The sequence below is a fragment of the Notothenia rossii genome, assembly GCF_949606895.1.
Source record: "Notothenia rossii genome assembly, chromosome: 8".
Lineage (NCBI taxonomy): Eukaryota > Metazoa > Chordata > Actinopteri > Perciformes > Nototheniidae > Notothenia > Notothenia rossii.
This window is the reverse complement of record NC_136906.1, coordinates 34,234,191-34,253,452: the sequence shown is the minus strand read 5'-3', so window position 1 is coordinate 34,253,452 and position 19,262 is coordinate 34,234,191. Positions and strand designations below refer to the sequence as shown.

Here is a 19,262-nt window from a genome sequence, read left to right as displayed (position 1 = left end):
AGCTGTTCTCCTCATGGGCCGCTTCTCATTTTTGCTTGCTCGTGCGGCCGTTTGGCAACATTTGGGATTGTTTTGCTCATTTGTGATTGTTATGGATTTGTTCAGTAGTCAATTGGAGAGTTTATGGGTGTCACACTAGGCTTTGGATTATATTTATTGTGCTTTTTGAACTTCAAAATAATCCGAATAATATGTGTTCGATTGTAATCATTTCCACCCTTTGTGCTCGGCGTATTAAAGCACCACTTAATGTGTTAACCACTCCACCACAAAGTTCATCCATTAAGTTATTAATATACAAATAATTAAGTAAGCAGCCTGTTTCATATTTTAAACTTTTATATTATATTTTAGAAATATCAAACTATATTTACTTATTTCTGAAGTAGCCTAATTCCACAACATTTAATTTTTAGATTATTTCGATTCTTTCTGCCTCTATAGCCTACTTTCTGACTTTGATCTGGATTACATTTTTCCTTGCTAGTCTAATTGTTTTCCATCAGCAGGCAGAGCAGATATGCACACGGTTTTTAAAACGAAGGGGAAACACGGTGAATATGAAAGGATGTAATATGATAAGCAAAATCAATAACATGTCAGATCACTCCACCCAGCCCTTATTCCTCTCTCTGCTCTTATTGCTTTTATTCCGGGAAATCACCAGGAATAATTTAGGTCAGAAATACCTGTCAGCAGTTGACCGTTCGATTAGACTACAACAGATTCTGTGCACTGTATCAGATTTTAGCGAGACCTTCTGATTGCATCTCTCTATTTTTTATCCAACCTTTTTCCCCCTCCCTTCCCCTTTCCCCCAGTTCTTAGGAGCTTTCTGGAAGCCGTTTTCTGCCATCACAATATCAGAAAATAAGAGGAAATCTTTCGGTGAGTGCTACTTTTTTTTTTTTTTGGTGATGCTATACAATATGAGGAAGATGTTTACGGCATGTGAATCTGCAGTGACCGTTAATAGACTTTCGAGGATGTGAATATCGATCACAATCTTGGTTATGCAGAATTATTTAAGAGCATATTATTAAATCTGACAAAATTACAGCACATCTTAAAATGGGGACGGTGATTTTTTTTAGGGTTTTTAGAGCGCACCTTATAGTTCTTGTGCGCGCAGTCTTTGTATGATGGTGCCATGTTTTACGCCTTTGTCCAACACTAGATATTATAATTTTTGAGTCATAATTATTGTTAATATTCTACTTTTACATTTTGATGCAAGATATTATAAATCCAACGATTACAGAAAAACTAAAGCAGATAATGAGTGTATACATGTTGGTGGTTCTGTCCCATTAATAGGCGATTATATCATTTGTTTCACAGCCTGAATTTGTAGAGATGGGAGATGAATGCATGGGAAATGTGTATGTGTTTGATTGATGAAAAATCATGTCATGACATGTGCTAATGTAATATGATCCAGAGGATGACTTCATCATTTGATGCGACAGTTATTAAAACAGCGCTTATGACCCCCACCACTATACCGGTATTATCAACCTAAGAACAGTTTAACAGGTCACAGTCAAAGAAAAGTGATTTTCTTTCAGAGCACACAAACCTCACAAATACTGATTCAACCATCAATAGTATGAAATATTGTAGCCTAAATCAAATCGAATTTTATTTATATCTAGCCCAATATCCCCACAACACATTTGACTCGTGTCTTCTGTTGTTTTTGTAGATAGATCAATAAACATGAATGAAAGTAAAAAGTTATAACATAATAATAAATGAAGGAAAAAAACACAATTGAAATATAGACAATCCTATTGACACAATGGTAAGGCTAAATAAAAAAAAAATATATAGGACCCAGGAGTTCAAGGTAAGCCTGAGAACGCACTTTTTTTGTTTGTTTAAAAAACAACATGCTTTAACCATTAAAGCAACACCTTTCCGCACAGTGCGTAAAATAGGCTTTTAAAAAATAAAATAAAAGTCCCGTATAGGAAATTCCTTTGTGTCATCTTCCGTGGCCTAAATGCCTGATGTCCTGGGGGAGAAAAGCAAAATTGAAAGAGGATTTCCATTCCAGAGAGTTTCAGTTGTGAAACCCAATACCCGTGACTCAATCCGAAACACGGAGCCTTGTATCATGCCTTCCAAGGAAAATAAAGCAGAAGCTCCGGCATGATTTTGCAAGTCAACATGTAATCCTCTGCTGATTTAACCACGTCTCTTCACACACTGTTGCTCAGTAGGAGGAGAGAAAAAAATACAGAGACAATAAAATAGCTGATTAGTGGTTTGGTTAATAAGTAATGGTGTTGTTCAGCAGCAGTTAGCAGATCCTTTAGTCCTCACAAAGGATGGTTTGAAACTTGCAGACAGACACATTTCAGGATCCCACCTTCCTCCTACACCGAGCTCATCCTCTTTCAGCAGCCCACAGCAGTGCTATCTGTTTAAAAGTTGGCTGTTTACACACACACACACACACACACACACACACACACACACACACACACACACACACACACACACACACACACACACACACACACACACACACACACACACACACACACACACACACACACACACACACACACACACACACACACACACACACACACACACACACACACGTCGCTGCTGGGTGCGAGAAAACTCATAAATCTTACCATAAACGACAGGGGTAGCGTCCTGTCCTGAATAATACAAATAGAGGGAGTGGATATGTGTGCTATGACAATATAGGGAACATTTATAGTTTCATTTATAGGCTTTTCTCTTTCCCTCTGGGTTTTATGATCACTTTTGCTTCCTTTTTAAGTCACATTTTTCTGCTAATCTTGTTGCACCTTGCCCCTGTCTCCGATCGTATTTCCCTTTATGAAGACCTTGAAGTGCACTTTAAGTCATGCATATTCGTTTTACTCTTTAATGGAAATGTTACATTGTTTATGTACCTTAATGTATGTCTCGCTCACTGTGACCTCCTTTTCTTGTTTATTTAGCCTACCATATTTTGTGACTATGCAGCAGCAGCGGGGGACAAGGTGTTGACATATTCGGGAGGGGGGGGGTGGCACGGAATGAGCTGCAGAAGGGGCTCTGTAGATAAAATGGTCATACAATTTAAAAAAGTCTAATTTCCTGGCAAAGTGGAAACAAGATCTTCTCCCACTGCCTGTAAACATGCCTCCACATGATATCAAATGAATTTGCCAAATTGCCACAAACAGTGACTCTTAAGTGATTGGCCTACCTCCTAAATAACACTAAACATATCATCTATGTCTGCACTCACTTAACTTATGTATCTGGCTCTTTAAATGAATATGATTACAGTAAAGTATTATTTACATTTCCAGTGAAAGTCAAATGTATTGTTAGCCATTCGTTAAATATAATCAATTACCATATTTTGATGCAAGCCTTCACAATGCCATCGAAATAGACAGTAAAGGCATCAGCTGTCAGCTTTAACCACTTTAGTTTGGCACAACAACAAAAAAGATCTTAATTATATTCTGAGGTTAGCCTAGCCTACTTGTAAGAATGTGTATTTATTATTGGCCTACTTTGTTTTCTTAATGTTAAGAGGCATAGTTGGTAAGATTGAACTTTGTATAGACCTATCTATCAATTGTAATCACATGGTATAGCTGAGTTTAAACAACCCAAACCACGACCTCCTCAGCAAGAAGTCCTGCCAGCTCCTGATTGGAAATACAAATATGGCTGATATAGACCCAGTTGTGGGCTGTTTGTTGACTGGTTATGGAACAATTAGGATTTGAAAGGCTATCAATTAGTGTTGCCACGTGAAAAGAAGCTCCATGCTTTATGCCTGGCTGCAGCCTGGTAGCCTATATTAGCATAATGTGAGAGTGACGCTCAGATGTTTGATGGGGGAATCAACGCGTCCGCGAGTCAAGCCCCGTTATTTCCTCCGTTACCCCCGTGAGCGTTACCCGGGCTGATTGTCAACATGATGAGAACACCTACTGGGAAACTAGCACCACCATTAGCCTACTCCTAGGCCGGCTGCAGACTGCCAGTGTGGTGTGGAATAACGGCTTCCAGAGACCGAGGAGAGAGCAGGTTACACACCGAAGACAGAGAAGAAGACGCTTAGGCGGGAAGACGGAAAATAATAGCTCGCGTACAACCCAAACATGCAATGGGTTGACATGTTGTGGCGGGGCAGCTGCTCACAGGCTGTGCGAGAGCTAAAAAAGTGAAACATTTGAGGCCATTGTTAACAGCCAGCAGCGGTGCAGGCAGCGCTGGTGCTGGGGCGGGAGGGTGGGGGGCGGGGGCGCGAGCTGGCAGCAGGCAGGCTCCCGGTAAGCCTGAGCAGCTCGTGCGCTAGCTTGCCTGCCTGTAGCCCATTAGCTACACCGAGACCCGTCTTTTAATTCGCCCCCCCCTCATCATTCACTTCTGGGCACCGTCGCTCTCTCTTATCCGACAGCCGTTCATGCCACACGGTCTCCGGCGCGAGCTTGGTCCGCCGCCGCTGTCAACTCCAGGAGGTGTTGTGGTGCTCGCGCTAGTGTCGAGACAGCAGCGGAGAGAAGAAGAGAAGAAGAAGAGGAGAAAACGAAAGGGAACGCAAGCGGATTTGTTATTAATTCAGTCTTTTATTATTTGTTATTGATTAACCTGCGTGAGGACTAATCTGTAATGCGGTGTTGCTGGGTCCGTGCCGGACTGGACCGGGACCGCCGGGGCTAGAAAAGGTAAGCAGCCTCACCGGCAGGCAGCAGGCCAACAAAGCAGAAACACGGAGTTAGTTCGCTGTGCACTTTGAGTTGCTGGCTCAGTGATTTATGGCCCGTATGACTTCAATCCCGGTTCAAGAAGAGTTCACAATGCTTTAAGCTGCCGCAAGCAGCCCCCCCTCTTCTACCGGCCTTCCAACTCTGTCCTTTTTCTTTTTGTGCCTCTCATTTCTCCCCTGCTCCTCATTTAGAGCTATTTATTTACATCATATTTGCTGTTTTGGATGGACTACTTGTGCCTGGTATTTATCGGCTACCTATTTCTCTCCCACGGCCCTCCTTTTTTATTATTATACTATTTTATTCCACACTTTGTGATGCTGTATTTGGATTCATATTCACTGTTTGTAACAACAATAGCTCTGATGTGGCCAATCTTTTATTGTTTCTGGCCTCTCTCTCCCCCCTCCTCCCTCTCTCTGTGTCTGTTAATGGGATAAGGAATACGTGGACTGTCCAAGTTAATGCATTCTCTCTTTGAGCTTCTCATGGCAGGCGCCATTTGTAATTTTATATCCCAGGATAAAACACAGACACTGGACACCACAGGCTGACCTCTCCATCTCTCCCTGTTGTTTTTGTTTGGGTGGCTGTTTCTCTTTCAGTGTAAGTGGATTATTCGGGGAGGAGTCTAGTAAAGTTGGTGATTGTAAGCTACAAGCAAGAGCCACAGACATTACGTGTCCCGTTTAATGGCAAAGCAGCAATATGATTTAATAACATATTCCTCCTACACTCAGTGCCACGGCCTCCCTCCCTCTCTCCCTCCTTGGGACTATTCCTCAGAGTAAATAATTAGGATTCCAGCTTGTCTCCCAGAAAGATAAATGGCTGACATGTGTGACGTGCTGAGAGCTAGAGTAGGGCTGGACTGTCTAATCACCAAAAAGAAGAATCGTGGGCTAATCTGCATTTTTTTAAACGAACGAACATATTTGTAAAGGCTAGTTTGCACAATTCCATCACAATAGGAAAACATTTGCACCTTAAATAATCTATTTTTCGCATTCAAATAAATCAAAAACGGCATCTGTTTGATTAGCAAACGAAACATATGTTAACCTTACAATTAATTACATTGTAATGTTAATTAATTGGGTCGGCCTTGTAAATGTTACATTAAATATTATTTAAGAAATATTTCATATAGCCTAGGCCTCGTGCTCTGCTGTTAAAAAAAACAAATCAAAAATAGCACGAGCCATTTGCTACAAGTAGACAACTTTTAAAGTTATTTTTTTTAACGTAGGCCTATTTCTTTTCAACGTAATGGTCTCACGTTATTTTTGTCACACACTTCAGCTGGACACTTCACTGTAGTTTGGTGGCTACTAGCTTAATATCTGTGTTATCTGAACACATTAGCCTGTTAGCTGTAGCTAGCACACAGCGGCTCAGTGAGTGTCAGATGGCAGATCTTCTTCTTCTTCTTCTTCTTCTTCTTCTTCTTCTTCTTCTTCTTCTTCTTCTTCTTCTTCTTCTTCTTCTCCTCCTTCTCTCCAAATGATTGCCAGGTGCTCTCTCTGCCTGATACCCGGCCACAGGCCCACCCCGGCGGTGAGGCAGATAGGAACCCTATCGGGGCTCACGGCTGGTTTTTTCTACTTGTCCTCTTTTTCTCGGGGCCGTGATAGAGCACTCGACACTAATGAATCACTGACTCGTGAAGCTTCTTCCTGGCTGTCTTGCTGTCCTATCTGTCCATTGTTGGCCTGTTTTGTACCCAAGTCCAAGTGTTTATTTTTGTATTCTTGGAAGAGTCTAGGAATTATTGACCCCGATTCAACCTTCCTTTGCCTTTAAACAGTCAGAAATCCTTTATTCGTTTACAGCGTTATAGCCTACATCTCAATAAAGCATTTGGTGTAGCCTTTATTATTATAAATCACGTGCAATAATATGCGTTATTTCTACTCAAACATGATGCAGGAGTATGTTGTTATTGTGTTTCCGGAGACTCTGTGAGTGAGGTAACAGCCGAGCAGACGGAAAACAGTAAATCATGTGTGGAAGGCAGAGGTTGACAGAAATAGGCTACCTACATCAGTCACAAAGGAAATATATACAGGCCACATAAACTGCCGCCATTACACAACGAAATGTCACGTTCAGCCTGAATAAAAACAGACACGGTGGGGTAGTGCTTTATTATAAAAACATAATTCTCACTGAAATTAAATGATCGAATAATACAAATGGATTACTTATAGTTATGTTAAGTAGTGAACACGGTGTTATTCCATTTTTATTTTTAAATTGAAAGGTGAAGCACTGTCATTATTCTTGGATTACATGATGGAACCGAAAAATAATTAGTGATAGATAATAATAACAATAATAATGTATAAGTATACTTATACTTAACTATTAACCAGGATTCATAATATCATTAAATGGGCAAATATGTTACTTGTAATTGCTAAGTTTGTAATAATTATAATAATATTACAATTAGGATTATAATATGAATAATAGCAGTAATAATAATAATAATAAAGCTGCATCATTTGAAAAAAGACATAAACAAAAACGAAATAACAATAACAATGGTATTAATAATAATAATAATAGTAATGATAATACCACATTTAAATAATACAACAAATAATAATAACATGTAATGTGTGCATCACTGTGAATAAATTATTGTGTGTGTGTTAAATCATGTGTGTGTGTGTGTGTGTGTGTGTGTGTGTGTGTGTGTGTGTGTGTGTGTGTACGTGTCTTTGTTAATGTGTGTGTGTGTGCCTCCTCCATCAGAGCATCTGCAGGCTGTGCACTGGGCTCAGAGGGGAGGGGGAGGGTAGAGGGGGGGTGAGGAAAGAAAAGCAGTGGTTTCTATTCATGTCATGGTGCCTTTCATGGCGGAAGATGGATTTATCTCTCTCATTTCTTCATTCTGCCTCTCCTTAACCTTTCAGGTCAGATTGCAGGAGACCGTTGGAGAGACACCGTCACGTGACCCCCGGTACCAAATGGTCTTCCGGCAGTGGCTCTCAACAAGGACCGGAGCACAAGACCCCACTTCTCTCAGAAATGCAGAAGACAACATACTACGACAACTCCTCTGCACTTTTCGGTGGCTACTCGTCCTACCAGGTGCAGGGGGCAGCGGCAGCCGGCAACGGCTTTGGGGGCTACGATGCACCGGTCCCAGTGTCCCACCACCAGCCGGCCTTCCAGTCAGCCCCCCATCTGGACGTGGATTCGTACCAGCGCTCTGCCTGCTCTTTACAGTCACTGGGCAGCAACAGTGGCCATCAGCAGCAGCAGCTAGCCAAGACCAAGGAGCTGAATGGCAGCTGCATGCGGCCCAGTTTGCCACCTGAGCACCTCCCTGGCCCCCAGGTGTCCCCCCCACTGCCCCCCAACCCCAGCAGCAGTAGTACTGGGGCTCTGCAGCCAGGGGGCAGTGCCGGGGCCTCCTCGCTCACTAAATCAGGCCCCAATAAGTCGTCTAATTCCTCTTCCTCCACGTCATCCTCCACGTCTTCCTCCTCCTCTTCGCTGCCCCCCAACCCGACCATGTCCAAGCAGATCTTTCCCTGGATGAAAGAGTGTCGACAGGCAACCAAGCAGAAAAACTGTTCGCCCAGCAACAACTCTGGCAACGGTGTGTGAGACCGCACCTGTCTCTGTCTCTCTGTCTGTCTTTGCTTTGATTTCCCCCCATAGCCTCACTGAAACCACATGCAGAATACTAATCCCCCCTACACCAAACTCTCTCTCCTCATCTCCCCCTTCCTCGGTTCCTTATGTCCTCCTTCTATTTCATTTTCCTTCCTCATTAGCGCCTCTTTCCTATTATCCTGCCTTCGCCTTCCAATCACCACACCCCTCTTTCCTCACCTCTCTTATCAACATCCTCTTTCAAGCCACAGATCCCCAAGGATTTAAAAAGGTTTCTCAGACTGTTATAACAAAACAGGTTTCCACAGGCAACCGGTCATGTTGGTTATCAGTAGCTGGGGAGTGTGTCTGCTCTGATCCAAGGTCATCCTCAGCATCTAATCCGGCTTTAAGGTGAACAAAAGTGACTGGTGAGCTAGATTCACTATAAAGCTTTTTTCATCTCCCTGAGAAAGTATGATCAAATGGAAGCTGAAAAGCTTGAACCTAAAATTTAAATTCTGCTACACACTTAGTTAACTGAGTCTTTTGATGACTCAAACATCAATAAAGTACCTGAATGTTCTGAGCAGTAAAATAGGCCAAAGGTCAGAGGCATGGCACCATACAAGTGATCAGCAAGAGAATACAGTAAATATACACTATATATTCATTCATATTTCATTTTTTAGGAAGAGGATGGTTAGTTTATTTTAATGTATGTATTGTACCAACAAAATATTTTCTTCCAATATTTGCCAACAAAAAAGAGCACTTTGTTTTCTAGGAGATCCATAATGAACACTGAGCTGTATGTCTGTATGTAGGGCAGAGGGGCTGGAAACAAGGACGCCTGGTTTTCAATCCAAGAAACACACCGAGCAACACCTCTTCATCTCACCGATACCAACCAATGAGCACTTTGTATCATTTTTATTTCATCACTTCATCTTGTAAAAACAAATAATTGTTTGTTTTTTTAGAGGGAGCAGCATGATAGAACCATTTATTGGCAAACAAAAAGCCTGGTGCAGATTTCCCTGAGGCTTATCATCATAATGAGGCTGGTTCCATCATGCCTGCATGGAGATCTTTACTAAACCTGTGATGGGTGTGACAAACTGAATCAGCACAGACACACAGCACGTGGATACACTGCTCTTCATCCATACACAGTTTGACATAAATCTCCCCTTAAAACCACCAGCGCTGCAAAGCACAACAAGGAAACCGTAAACATTTGAGAAAGTTGCATCTAGGATAAACAAAGTAATTGGAGGAGATATAGATCTGGTGTTCCGACAGTAATTAGTCAAATCTTGCGTAGAAGGACCTAAAAGTAGAACTGGATAAAGACACAATCAATGACAACTGATCAGTGCATCTTCCTTCATCACTTACCTTCCTCATCACCTCCTACACCCTCTGGTTATCACTTGCCTTCTGATTGCTCTCTCTATCTCCTTTTGGCACCTTTTTGGTAATCCACAGATATTAACAGAGTGAATTTAAATGTCATGTACGATAACAGATGAATAGATCTTTCAGAGAGAGGAAGAATGACGTTTGCACGTTTGAAATGAAAGATATTAGCAATGGGGAAGAATACAGCATGATGAATCTGAATATCATGTCTGATAACAGGAAAAGAAAACAGTCATTGAGGCAGACAGATCTGTTATTAGAATTGGTAGTTATCAATGAGAAAAGAATATGTTGTGCCATAATGAATATAAGTATTAAGAAAGCTTTCAGATGACTGGGAGGAGAGTTGGAAAGAGATTAGTCTGTTTATTAACGAGAATTTGATACAATCCTTTTGAGAATGTCCCCGTTCTGTGATGCCCCTTTCACACCAACATGGTTCCAGGGCCTTTTCGCAACTAGAGCCTGATAAACACCGGTTTTTCCTGTTCACACCGCGGCAGAGCCGGTTCTAAGCACCGAAAACCGGTGCTTACCAAGCACCAAAATTTTTTCGGTCTACAAGCAAGAACCGCATACGTCACGCTTACGTCGGGTCAGGGGCGGGATCAACCTGAGCTAACAGTTTATGGCGAGTACGGCAAATGAAAGTTGTAACAAGCAGTAACGCTGAGCAAAGTGACGAAAACGCTTATTAAAAAAAACCACAATTTATAAAGTCAGGCAACACTAACCAGGCTTCATGTGATTCTGTTTATTTGTACCTTACTTTGACCATCCGTTTGCTGTTATTGATCATTGTGGAGAGCAGGCAGACGTTTTGTTTTGTATTATAGCAGCTATCAGATGGAATCAATACATGGGCTGCACAGGTTGTCGTGTCCGACTATCACAAGTAGAATCATAATGAAAAATACGCCGGTAAAATGTGCCTGTAGAAAACGGCTTATGCCGCAATAGGATAGCAACAAGTAGTCAAGTAGTCAATTTAGCTTCGGTTGCTATGCTAACATCATCCATTTTATACCAGAGAAACTTTCATAACAGCGTTGTGATGCCAAACAGCGAGCAGCACTGCAGCGGTCGGTAAATGCCGCTGAAACACATTAATAAACAATGAACCACGGAACTCTAGAGAAAAGTACAAGGGTTGAGAAGTAGTTATTTAATTTAATCTGGCTCCGTATGATTAAAAGCAACATGATCACAACCTTGATTCTGCCTTTGAGCCGCTTATGCTCTTAATACGTGCTTCGTATTCGCTCCCTTTGCACAACAATACTGTGAGAAGATGAGATATAATTCATTGATCTCAATTTGGGATCTGTTTATGAATGGAGGACCCTTTAATGTTTTGAATATTTACCAGGAGTGGGGTTTGAACCCACGAGGGCATATCCCCATTGGATCTTAAGTCTGGCGCTTTAACCACTCGGCCATCCTGGTTATTTATCACACAACTTCCTGTGTCCAACACTTTTCCTTCATATTAGCTCCCTTTGTGCTTCACAAACACTTCCTATGCCCTTAGCATTCACTTAACTTGTTCTTCCAATGCACTTACGATTCAACATGCAATTTTACTTTGCATGCACTTAACATGCCTAATATTGTTCTTCCACTATCTATACGCTGCACTTCCAATGTTCATCATTATGTTCTTTCTATGTGCTTCTTACCCTTTTACCAATAGGCTTTCCTAACCCTAACCATCTAGTGTACCAGTTACCGCTGCACACCAAATAAACTATATGTGCCTGTTTGTTAGGTATGCAATAGCTACAATTAATTTTATGGAACTTATTATATTAAGGTGTTGGAGGATGTGATTATACTTCAAGGTGTTTTATTTACTCTACCCTTATTGATATATTTGGGGTTGGAGATAATATTAGAAGCACCCCTCAGAGCACCAAACTGCAGCCTCCGAAACAGCCGAGCAGTTGAATCAACAGCTCTCAGATTTCAACAAAAACTGAACACCATACCCTTCAGGCAGGACTGTTGCATAACGTGAACCTGACTGACTAGCAACAGAGCGTAGATAATCCGGTTTATCAGGCAGCTTCTTCACAACCTGACTGATCAAACAGTGACGCTTGTTCCTATTTGTACTAATGTTGCTCCTTCCAAGAGCTCAGCAGTTAAACCTTTCCATTTTGTATACAGGCTTCTTGCAAACTTTTAAGATCTAAACTTCTTTTGTTAAATATTTAAGCCAACATTATTTTTCTGTCTTTTCTTATTGTTAGAGTAAAAGGGCATGTGTGAAAGGGGCTTAACAATAGTCAGGACAACCCGTCTGTTGTAAGGTGTACAATTTTTGTTACTTGCTGCCAAATTATTTGAAGCACCTTGCAAGAATTTCTTTTGAATAATTTCTTTGCGGAAATAATGAAAATATTTGAGGATAACCATAGATTGTGACGGATAGCCAAATATAATCTAGTTGTATTCCTATTAACACACCAAGTCATTATAGCAGCGGATTACTTTGATGTTAATGGACTCAATGGCCTTAATAACAACATTGTTTCCTTCTGAAAAGAATGTATACATTGGCATTTTGAAAACTAATGTACATGTATTTAGTGGTAACAGTTGAAGTGTATGAGCAAATCTCAATATTTTCCAGCTGTATTAGTAGTTAGTTTATACTAGGGTAACTAGTATCACATACATGTGGTGAGAAGCGTGACTGCAGCTGCTGACTGATCAGCTCACAGTCTTCAGCTGCAGCTGCTGGTGCTGTGGGGGGTTTGTCTTTTCTGCTAAGATGCAATTTAGCTGCCCTCGGCCAGTGTCTCTTAATAACTGCCACTGTTATGAAGTGTTGACAACTAATATCAGGGGATAATTCAGCCAGCGCCTGGACCCCCCTCTGCTTTATTAAGAAGCTGAACGCTTTCAATTTCCTCCAACATGCAGCCTGAGTGGCTTTATTCTCTCTTCCTTTAGGCTCTTTTCATCTTCCCTTTACCTGTTTCTTACTATATCCTGCTTTTTGCACATTTCCACTCCTCTTTTGCACATTTCTCCCATTTCCATTTTTTTCATTTCCAAGGCCTTTGGTGCTCCCTTGTTTTTGTTTTTGCTTGTATCTTATCAATATCATTATGCCATTTTATATTGACTTGCCCTTTCTCTGTTCAACCCTTGTTCTTCTCTCCTCAGTATCAGGAGGAGCAGAGAGTGGCAGCAGTGGGGAGAAGAGTCCCACCAGCGGGTCGTCAGCCTCGTCTAAGCGGGCCCGTACAGCCTACACCAGCGCTCAGCTGGTGGAGCTGGAGAAGGAGTTCCACTTCAACCGGTACCTGTGCCGGCCGCGCCGCGTGGAGATGGCCAACCTGCTGAACCTGTCCGAGCGGCAGATCAAGATCTGGTTCCAGAACCGACGCATGAAATACAAGAAGGACCAGAAGTCCAAGGGCCTCAGCTCCAGTTCCGGAGGGCCCTCACCTGCTGGCTCCCCCCCCCTGACCATGCAGTCCTCCGCCAGCTTCCTCAACTCCATGCACCCTATGGGAGGGGGTGGGGCGGGCTACGACGTCCCATCTCCGCCATCCTTCGGCAAACCCCACCAGGGAGTGTCCTACTCCATGTCCACTGCCTACTCCAACGTCCCCATGAAGGGCTGCCCCCCCCAGCATAAGTACGGCTCCCCAGACCCGGACTATGGCGACCCTCACCACGGCATGGCCAGTAACGCTGGCTACGGAACTCCCAACAACATGCAGGCCAGTCCAGTGTACGTGGGGGGGGGCAGCTATGTGGAACCCATGCCTGGCTCTGGGCCCTCCATATACGGGCTAAACCACCTCGGCCCCACGCCACCCCACCACCAAAACATGGACTACAATGGTGCAGGGCCCATGTCGGGCGCCAACGGGCACCATGTGGGTGGAGGGGGCCCCCCGGGCCCCTGCGACCCGACCCCCCACCAGACGTACACCGAGCTGTCGGCGCACCACACCTCGACTCAGGGCAGAATCCAGGAAGCACCCAAGCTCACTCACCTGTAGCAGGTTTGCAACAACACGACAACGTAGGAAGACGACAGACTAACAGACTAACTAACATGTGGGGACCTGCTGCTGCACGGGGACAGCAGGGGGGCCACAAGGAGACAGACAGGAGCCATCCAGTGGTTTGTCCTGTGCCCTACAGCCTCAGAGAGCCCCCCCCTGTTTACACTGCCTGACCAGTATTAGGGATTTCACTGCTACTTTGAAAGTGCAGTTAACTGTAAAAACACAAAGGTAGCCTGTAATAAGCCGCAGCAAGGGACAGACACTTTCCAAAAGAGACACTAAAATCACTGCAGTGTAGAATTAGAGGAATCAATGGTAGTGGCTAAAACACTTTATATTTCAAACAGGGACCAATCTTACTATCCGCTCCTGAAACATTACATTATCCGACAGGAAATTATGATTGTTCATACGAAAGAGGATGAGTGCCACGTTGACAACATTTTTGACATCTTAATTTATTATTTTAAGTGCTGAGATTAAAGACAGAATTCAGACTTTTCTCAGAACTAAGAATTCATCATTTTTTTCACAGGTATCCCTAATTTTCTTTCGTATGTTCAAGAATTAAAGCGAGCATTATCAGATTTACCCATGAATAATTTAACTTACACATTAAAACTGCCTAATATTTAAGTATACTTTATCAGTGATTTTTCCATTAGAACTCTTGATTTTGTACCCACGTTTAAGCATCTCACATGAACCCTTTTTTAGAGCAGTTTACACTCCACTCTGTCCCAGGGCAGTGAGGCATATTGTACATTACATTACATTGCATTTAGCTGACGCTTTTATCCAAAGCGACTTACAATAAGTGCATTCGGCCAGTAAGATACAAACTTGACCAACAAGATACAAACTTGAGGCGTGGGAGAAGAGGTTTACAGTCAATTGTCTCCCACGTCCCCTGGGGACAATACATGTCAGGAAGCTCATCTTGTGGTAGTGTAGCAGAGACATATCGGCAGCTGTAGAGCACAACAGAATTTATGGTGAGCACCATTGTTTAGTCAGTGTTAGACTGATCATCTGCACAGTCAATCAAAAAAAAACATATACTGAGTACTAGATATGAAAGACCATCTCTAAGTATGATGTGTCTGTGTGGGTGGGGCAAATTGCCGCCCAGCTGGCATGCTGTTAGAGCTTGGAGTATGGGGTTTTAAATGTGTATTATGATAAGGAAATCTTCCCCCTAAGACACACATATACAAACTCCCGGCTACTAAATGAAATAGTTTTTAATGGGCAGTTAACGAGGTGGTTAGATTTATGGCGCCGGGCTCTCTCCCCCTCCAGGCTACACATGTTGTTGTCAGCCAGGCTGAGCTATGTGGAGAACCGTCCTCTCCATCAGCTGAGAGAGGGAGAGCACAAATATGTCTCCCTCGTCCCACAGAGCATAAAAACTACTGGATGTTCTCCGTCTCGTTCTCCTCCTGCTGTCCCCGCCTCTCTCCGATCCACTACTAACACTCTCTCCTGTCTGTGGCAGCAGCACATGGCTTCTGAAGGAGGCTACACATCCCACAACCCGCCACAGACCGCCCCCCCCACACACACACACACACACACACACACACACACACACATCCATCCCCACACTTGCACTCACCACCCCTCCCATCAATCTAACAGGGTTTAAGAAGCTACACAAGGCTAAAGTAGCTCCCATAGACACACTTCTGTGCTAAGCTACTTTAGCTAATCACACACACACACACACACACACACACACACACACACACACACACACACACACACACACACACACACAGCAACGCTAAGCTAGCTTCCTTTCGTTGCCACACACCCACAGCGGGGTCACGCCAGCTGTTGACATCTTTGAACAAACACATGACAGGACAAGGAAGAGACATTTTTAATGTTCTTATTTTAGCACATCATCGACACAGGGTAAATAATAAGAGTGGAGAACAATATTTATTTATGTTTGGCTACGTCATTGTCCTCTGTTTCTCCCTCTCTTTCTCTATCTCTCTCTTTCTATCACCTTATAATATTGTTTTGTTTTGTTCTCACATATCTTGACTTTTAACGTGGATACAGGGTATATATTTGAACAGAAATGCATGTCCCAGGAATCTGAGCTGATGTATTTCACACATATTTAAAACAACTGGGTTTATTTGTCAGTGAGGACAGTGGGGGAGAACACACACACACACACACACACACACACACACACACACACACACACACACACACACACACACACACACACACACACACACGCACACACATGAAAAGTGTGTGTGTTGGACCCCTATTTCACTCTCTGCTCTTCTAGAAATAAACCCTCTGTATGGTTTTAAAGTGCAGATCTACACACATGCTTTCCACATCTGGGCATCATTGTTGCACTTAGAGTTGACATTTTGATGGTTAAAAGGTAAAAGATAATAATAATAAAATCTTATTTTGGAGACGGAAGGCCCTCCAATCAAAGCGTCTTTCGTCAATGTGTGTTCGAGTGAACATTCATATATAAATATTTATTTGTTATAGCCAGTTTAAAAAGACTTTCTGTTTTGTATTATTATTATTTATCCTTCATGTATTTATATCGAGAAAAAATACTGTACTTTTTTAGTATTTACCTGTTATGGAAGAAAAAAAATGTTGTGTTTCTTCTTGTCCGATGTACTGAAGTTACATTTTTTAGTTCTTGTATTTTAGAAGAAGATAGGTAGTTTTTATGTTCCTAAAATGACCCTTGTACATACATGTCTTGGCTTGTACAGGGAGCAGGCTCGGTGGGGATTGGTGACTCATCCGAGCTTAGTCGGAAAAATGTAGACAAACTATTAGCTGGAAAAAAAGTCTTTTTGGAGAAAAACAACTTCTTTTTTGTCCTTTGTAGCTCCTTTTTCTTTCACTGTTGAGAGAGTTGTCTGTCGAGCAATTCTTTAATAAAATGTTACGTTATTCAGAGCTATCGTCAGTTTGTCTATGATTCTCAGGTGTGGTTGTAAATAATCATTAAAGAAATGAAAGGGCATTTCTGATTGGTTAGGCAGTGTTTCTGTCAGGAACACAATAAGAGCGATGCGTTGATGACGTGTTGGCCAAACAGGAAGTTAGCATCCCAAGGGCTCCCACAACCAAAATATGGGATTTCCCCATTTGATTTCAGGATATTGGAGAGAAAATAAGCTCTGTGGCAAAGACACCTTTATGATACTTCTGAATACTAAATCACCACATATTAACGCCACGTTATGATATGTTAAGGTTAAATGCAGTCGGCTGAAATAAAAAGCTAACATAATGCTGTAAACCACATGTGTCAAACTCAAGGCCCGGGGGCCAAATCAGGCCCTTGGTGGATTTAATTTCGGCCCTCACGATAATTTCTAATTACCATTAGATCTGGCCCGCCTGTATATTGAACGCACACCTTCACTCCATCCTGAGGGTCTCCTCATCTCAGAGCCTGAGCCCGAACATTGATGAACTTGCCCCCAGATGAGATACCAAGTATCTGAACTAGCATCACAGAGCAGCACACTGAGTTTACATGGATGTTTCCTTCTGCACTTTTTCTCTCACGACAAAAGGGCATGTTTGGTTTTCTCTTTGAGGGAAATCGTTTTTTTGAAGCTGTTGTTGGCCTGTGGAAAAATATACTCATAAGAAATGACTCAGGAGAAGCTGCAGATAGAGCCATAAGAAAGGAATGCAACTGATTATTTAATGTTTAATATTGTTTTTATAGGCAATCATTTAAGCTTTGTTAGTTCCAGCTTTAATATGTGCAATAAGTTCATTTCAATACGTTTTGCAATAGACATTGAACCAGTCTGGCCCTCGACTAGTACCCATTTTGAAATGTTGGCCCACTGTGTATTTGAGTTTGACACCCCTGCTATAAACAAACTACAACACGTACATCACCACGCACATCACCACGCTTAGCAAAAGGCGGCTAATGTTTGGCATCATGGCGTTTATCTTATTTAGTCACTTATTAGCAGTGGGGTATTACCGACGTGTTTTATGCTGTAGAACAAAATGTTAAAATCTTGTGTTAACCACAGACCTTGTAACCAAAAACACGTAAAAAAAAAACATTGACTTCATAACGAAGTGGTAAAATGCTAACTCATTCCCGGGTGTAAGGACTCATTACTGCACCACTATTTTTGTGGCTAACATCATTATTAAATATGCTAATTATTGAACAGCGCTATCAGAACTCAAGTCAGGTTCTGTAGTGGTACATGTTTTTATATTATGTATTTATGACCAATACAAAAAAATCACTACACTCGAAAATCAACCCTCTAAAGATCATCTGGCCTCAGTGATAGCAAATAATAAAGCCTTAATATGCTATCTGTGTAGACTAATCCTTTTAAAGATAAATGTCACCATCAATATTTCACCTATAAATCTTTTCAACATTCAAATGACTTGCTTTGAGATGTTATATGATTTGTGTGGGTCTGCCGGCCATATTGGACCTCAAGTTAATGATGCATACCTTTTTGAGGGCAAAATGGTACATGGTCCCAGGCAGAAAAAGGTACAATAGTTTTATAAATATTAAGGAACAATATACAAATACAGTGTGGGTTAGGCTAGGTTTCAAGCAAATCTTAACAAAATATAAATGTCTTCCAATTGATATAAATATTTTCCTATTTGCTTAATATAAACGCCAACCTTTGAACTGAAAAATACTGAAATATTGACTTTAATTAAATGTATTATGTCAACAAATGTCACATAACTGTATTAAAGGTGGGGTAGGTTTGGAGAAACCAGCTAGAGTGCAGTAGAATTTGAAAATACACAGCCGGAAAAAATCTGCCCCTTCCTTACAGAGCCCCTCCTCCAACACACACGAACGCGCACATGACCAATGAGGGCACGAGATAAGTTTGTGCACAGATGGAAGGCTGACAGGCAGGTAGGCCATCCAGTTATTTTAGCCGGGCCGGCTCAGATGATTGGTCGTGCTTTATACAGCACCACGGCTTCCACAGATGAAATTTTTTATGGATTTTTTGTCAAAGCACTTCAGATATTCATTGCTATCGGGATGTTAAGAGCATTCCATGGAATATAACAAAAAGTGTATCTCGAGCTGGTTTCTCAAACTTACCTACCCCACCTTTAAGTTAGTTAAAAGCAATAATAATAAGTTGAACCTAATATTTTGTATTTAAACGTAATAGTATTGCTTTCAACTAAACTAATACAGTTGTGTGAAATCTGTTGACATAATACATTCAATTAAAGTCAAGTTGGAGTTTTTTCAGTGAAGGTATATGCTGAGTAGAATATGTGTTTTCGGAGTGTATTTGATCAGATGATGTGGCTCAGGTCCATGTGCTTCCACGATGTGCTGTTGAGGATCTGTGTCGTTGTTTCCAACAGCTTGTGTCTGCTGATGACCTGACACTGATGC

The 19,262-nt window shown here is 41.9% G+C and overlaps 1 protein-coding gene across 4 annotated transcripts in view; it reads left to right on the top strand.

The window, feature by feature from the left end:
• The first annotated feature begins 821 nt into the window (after positions 1-821).
• Positions 822-19,262, top strand: part of hoxb3a (homeobox B3a) — a 44,605-nt gene continuing 26,164 nt past the window's right edge. For 2 of the 4 annotated variants that reach the window (XR_013801863.1, XM_079645885.1), the window contains exons 1-3: positions 3,866-4,715; positions 7,679-8,370; positions 12,966-13,816. Coding sequence is in view for 3 of the 4 variants with exons in the window: in XM_079645885.1 (XP_079502011.1) it covers positions 7,794-8,370; positions 12,966-13,813 (1,425 nt within the window). In the remaining variant the exon portion in view is untranslated. Of the gene's footprint in view, positions 889-3,865; positions 4,716-7,678; positions 8,371-12,965; positions 16,781-19,262 lie in introns of those variants that run through there. The other 2 variants (XM_079645884.1, XM_079645883.1) reach the window with 2 other exon arrangements.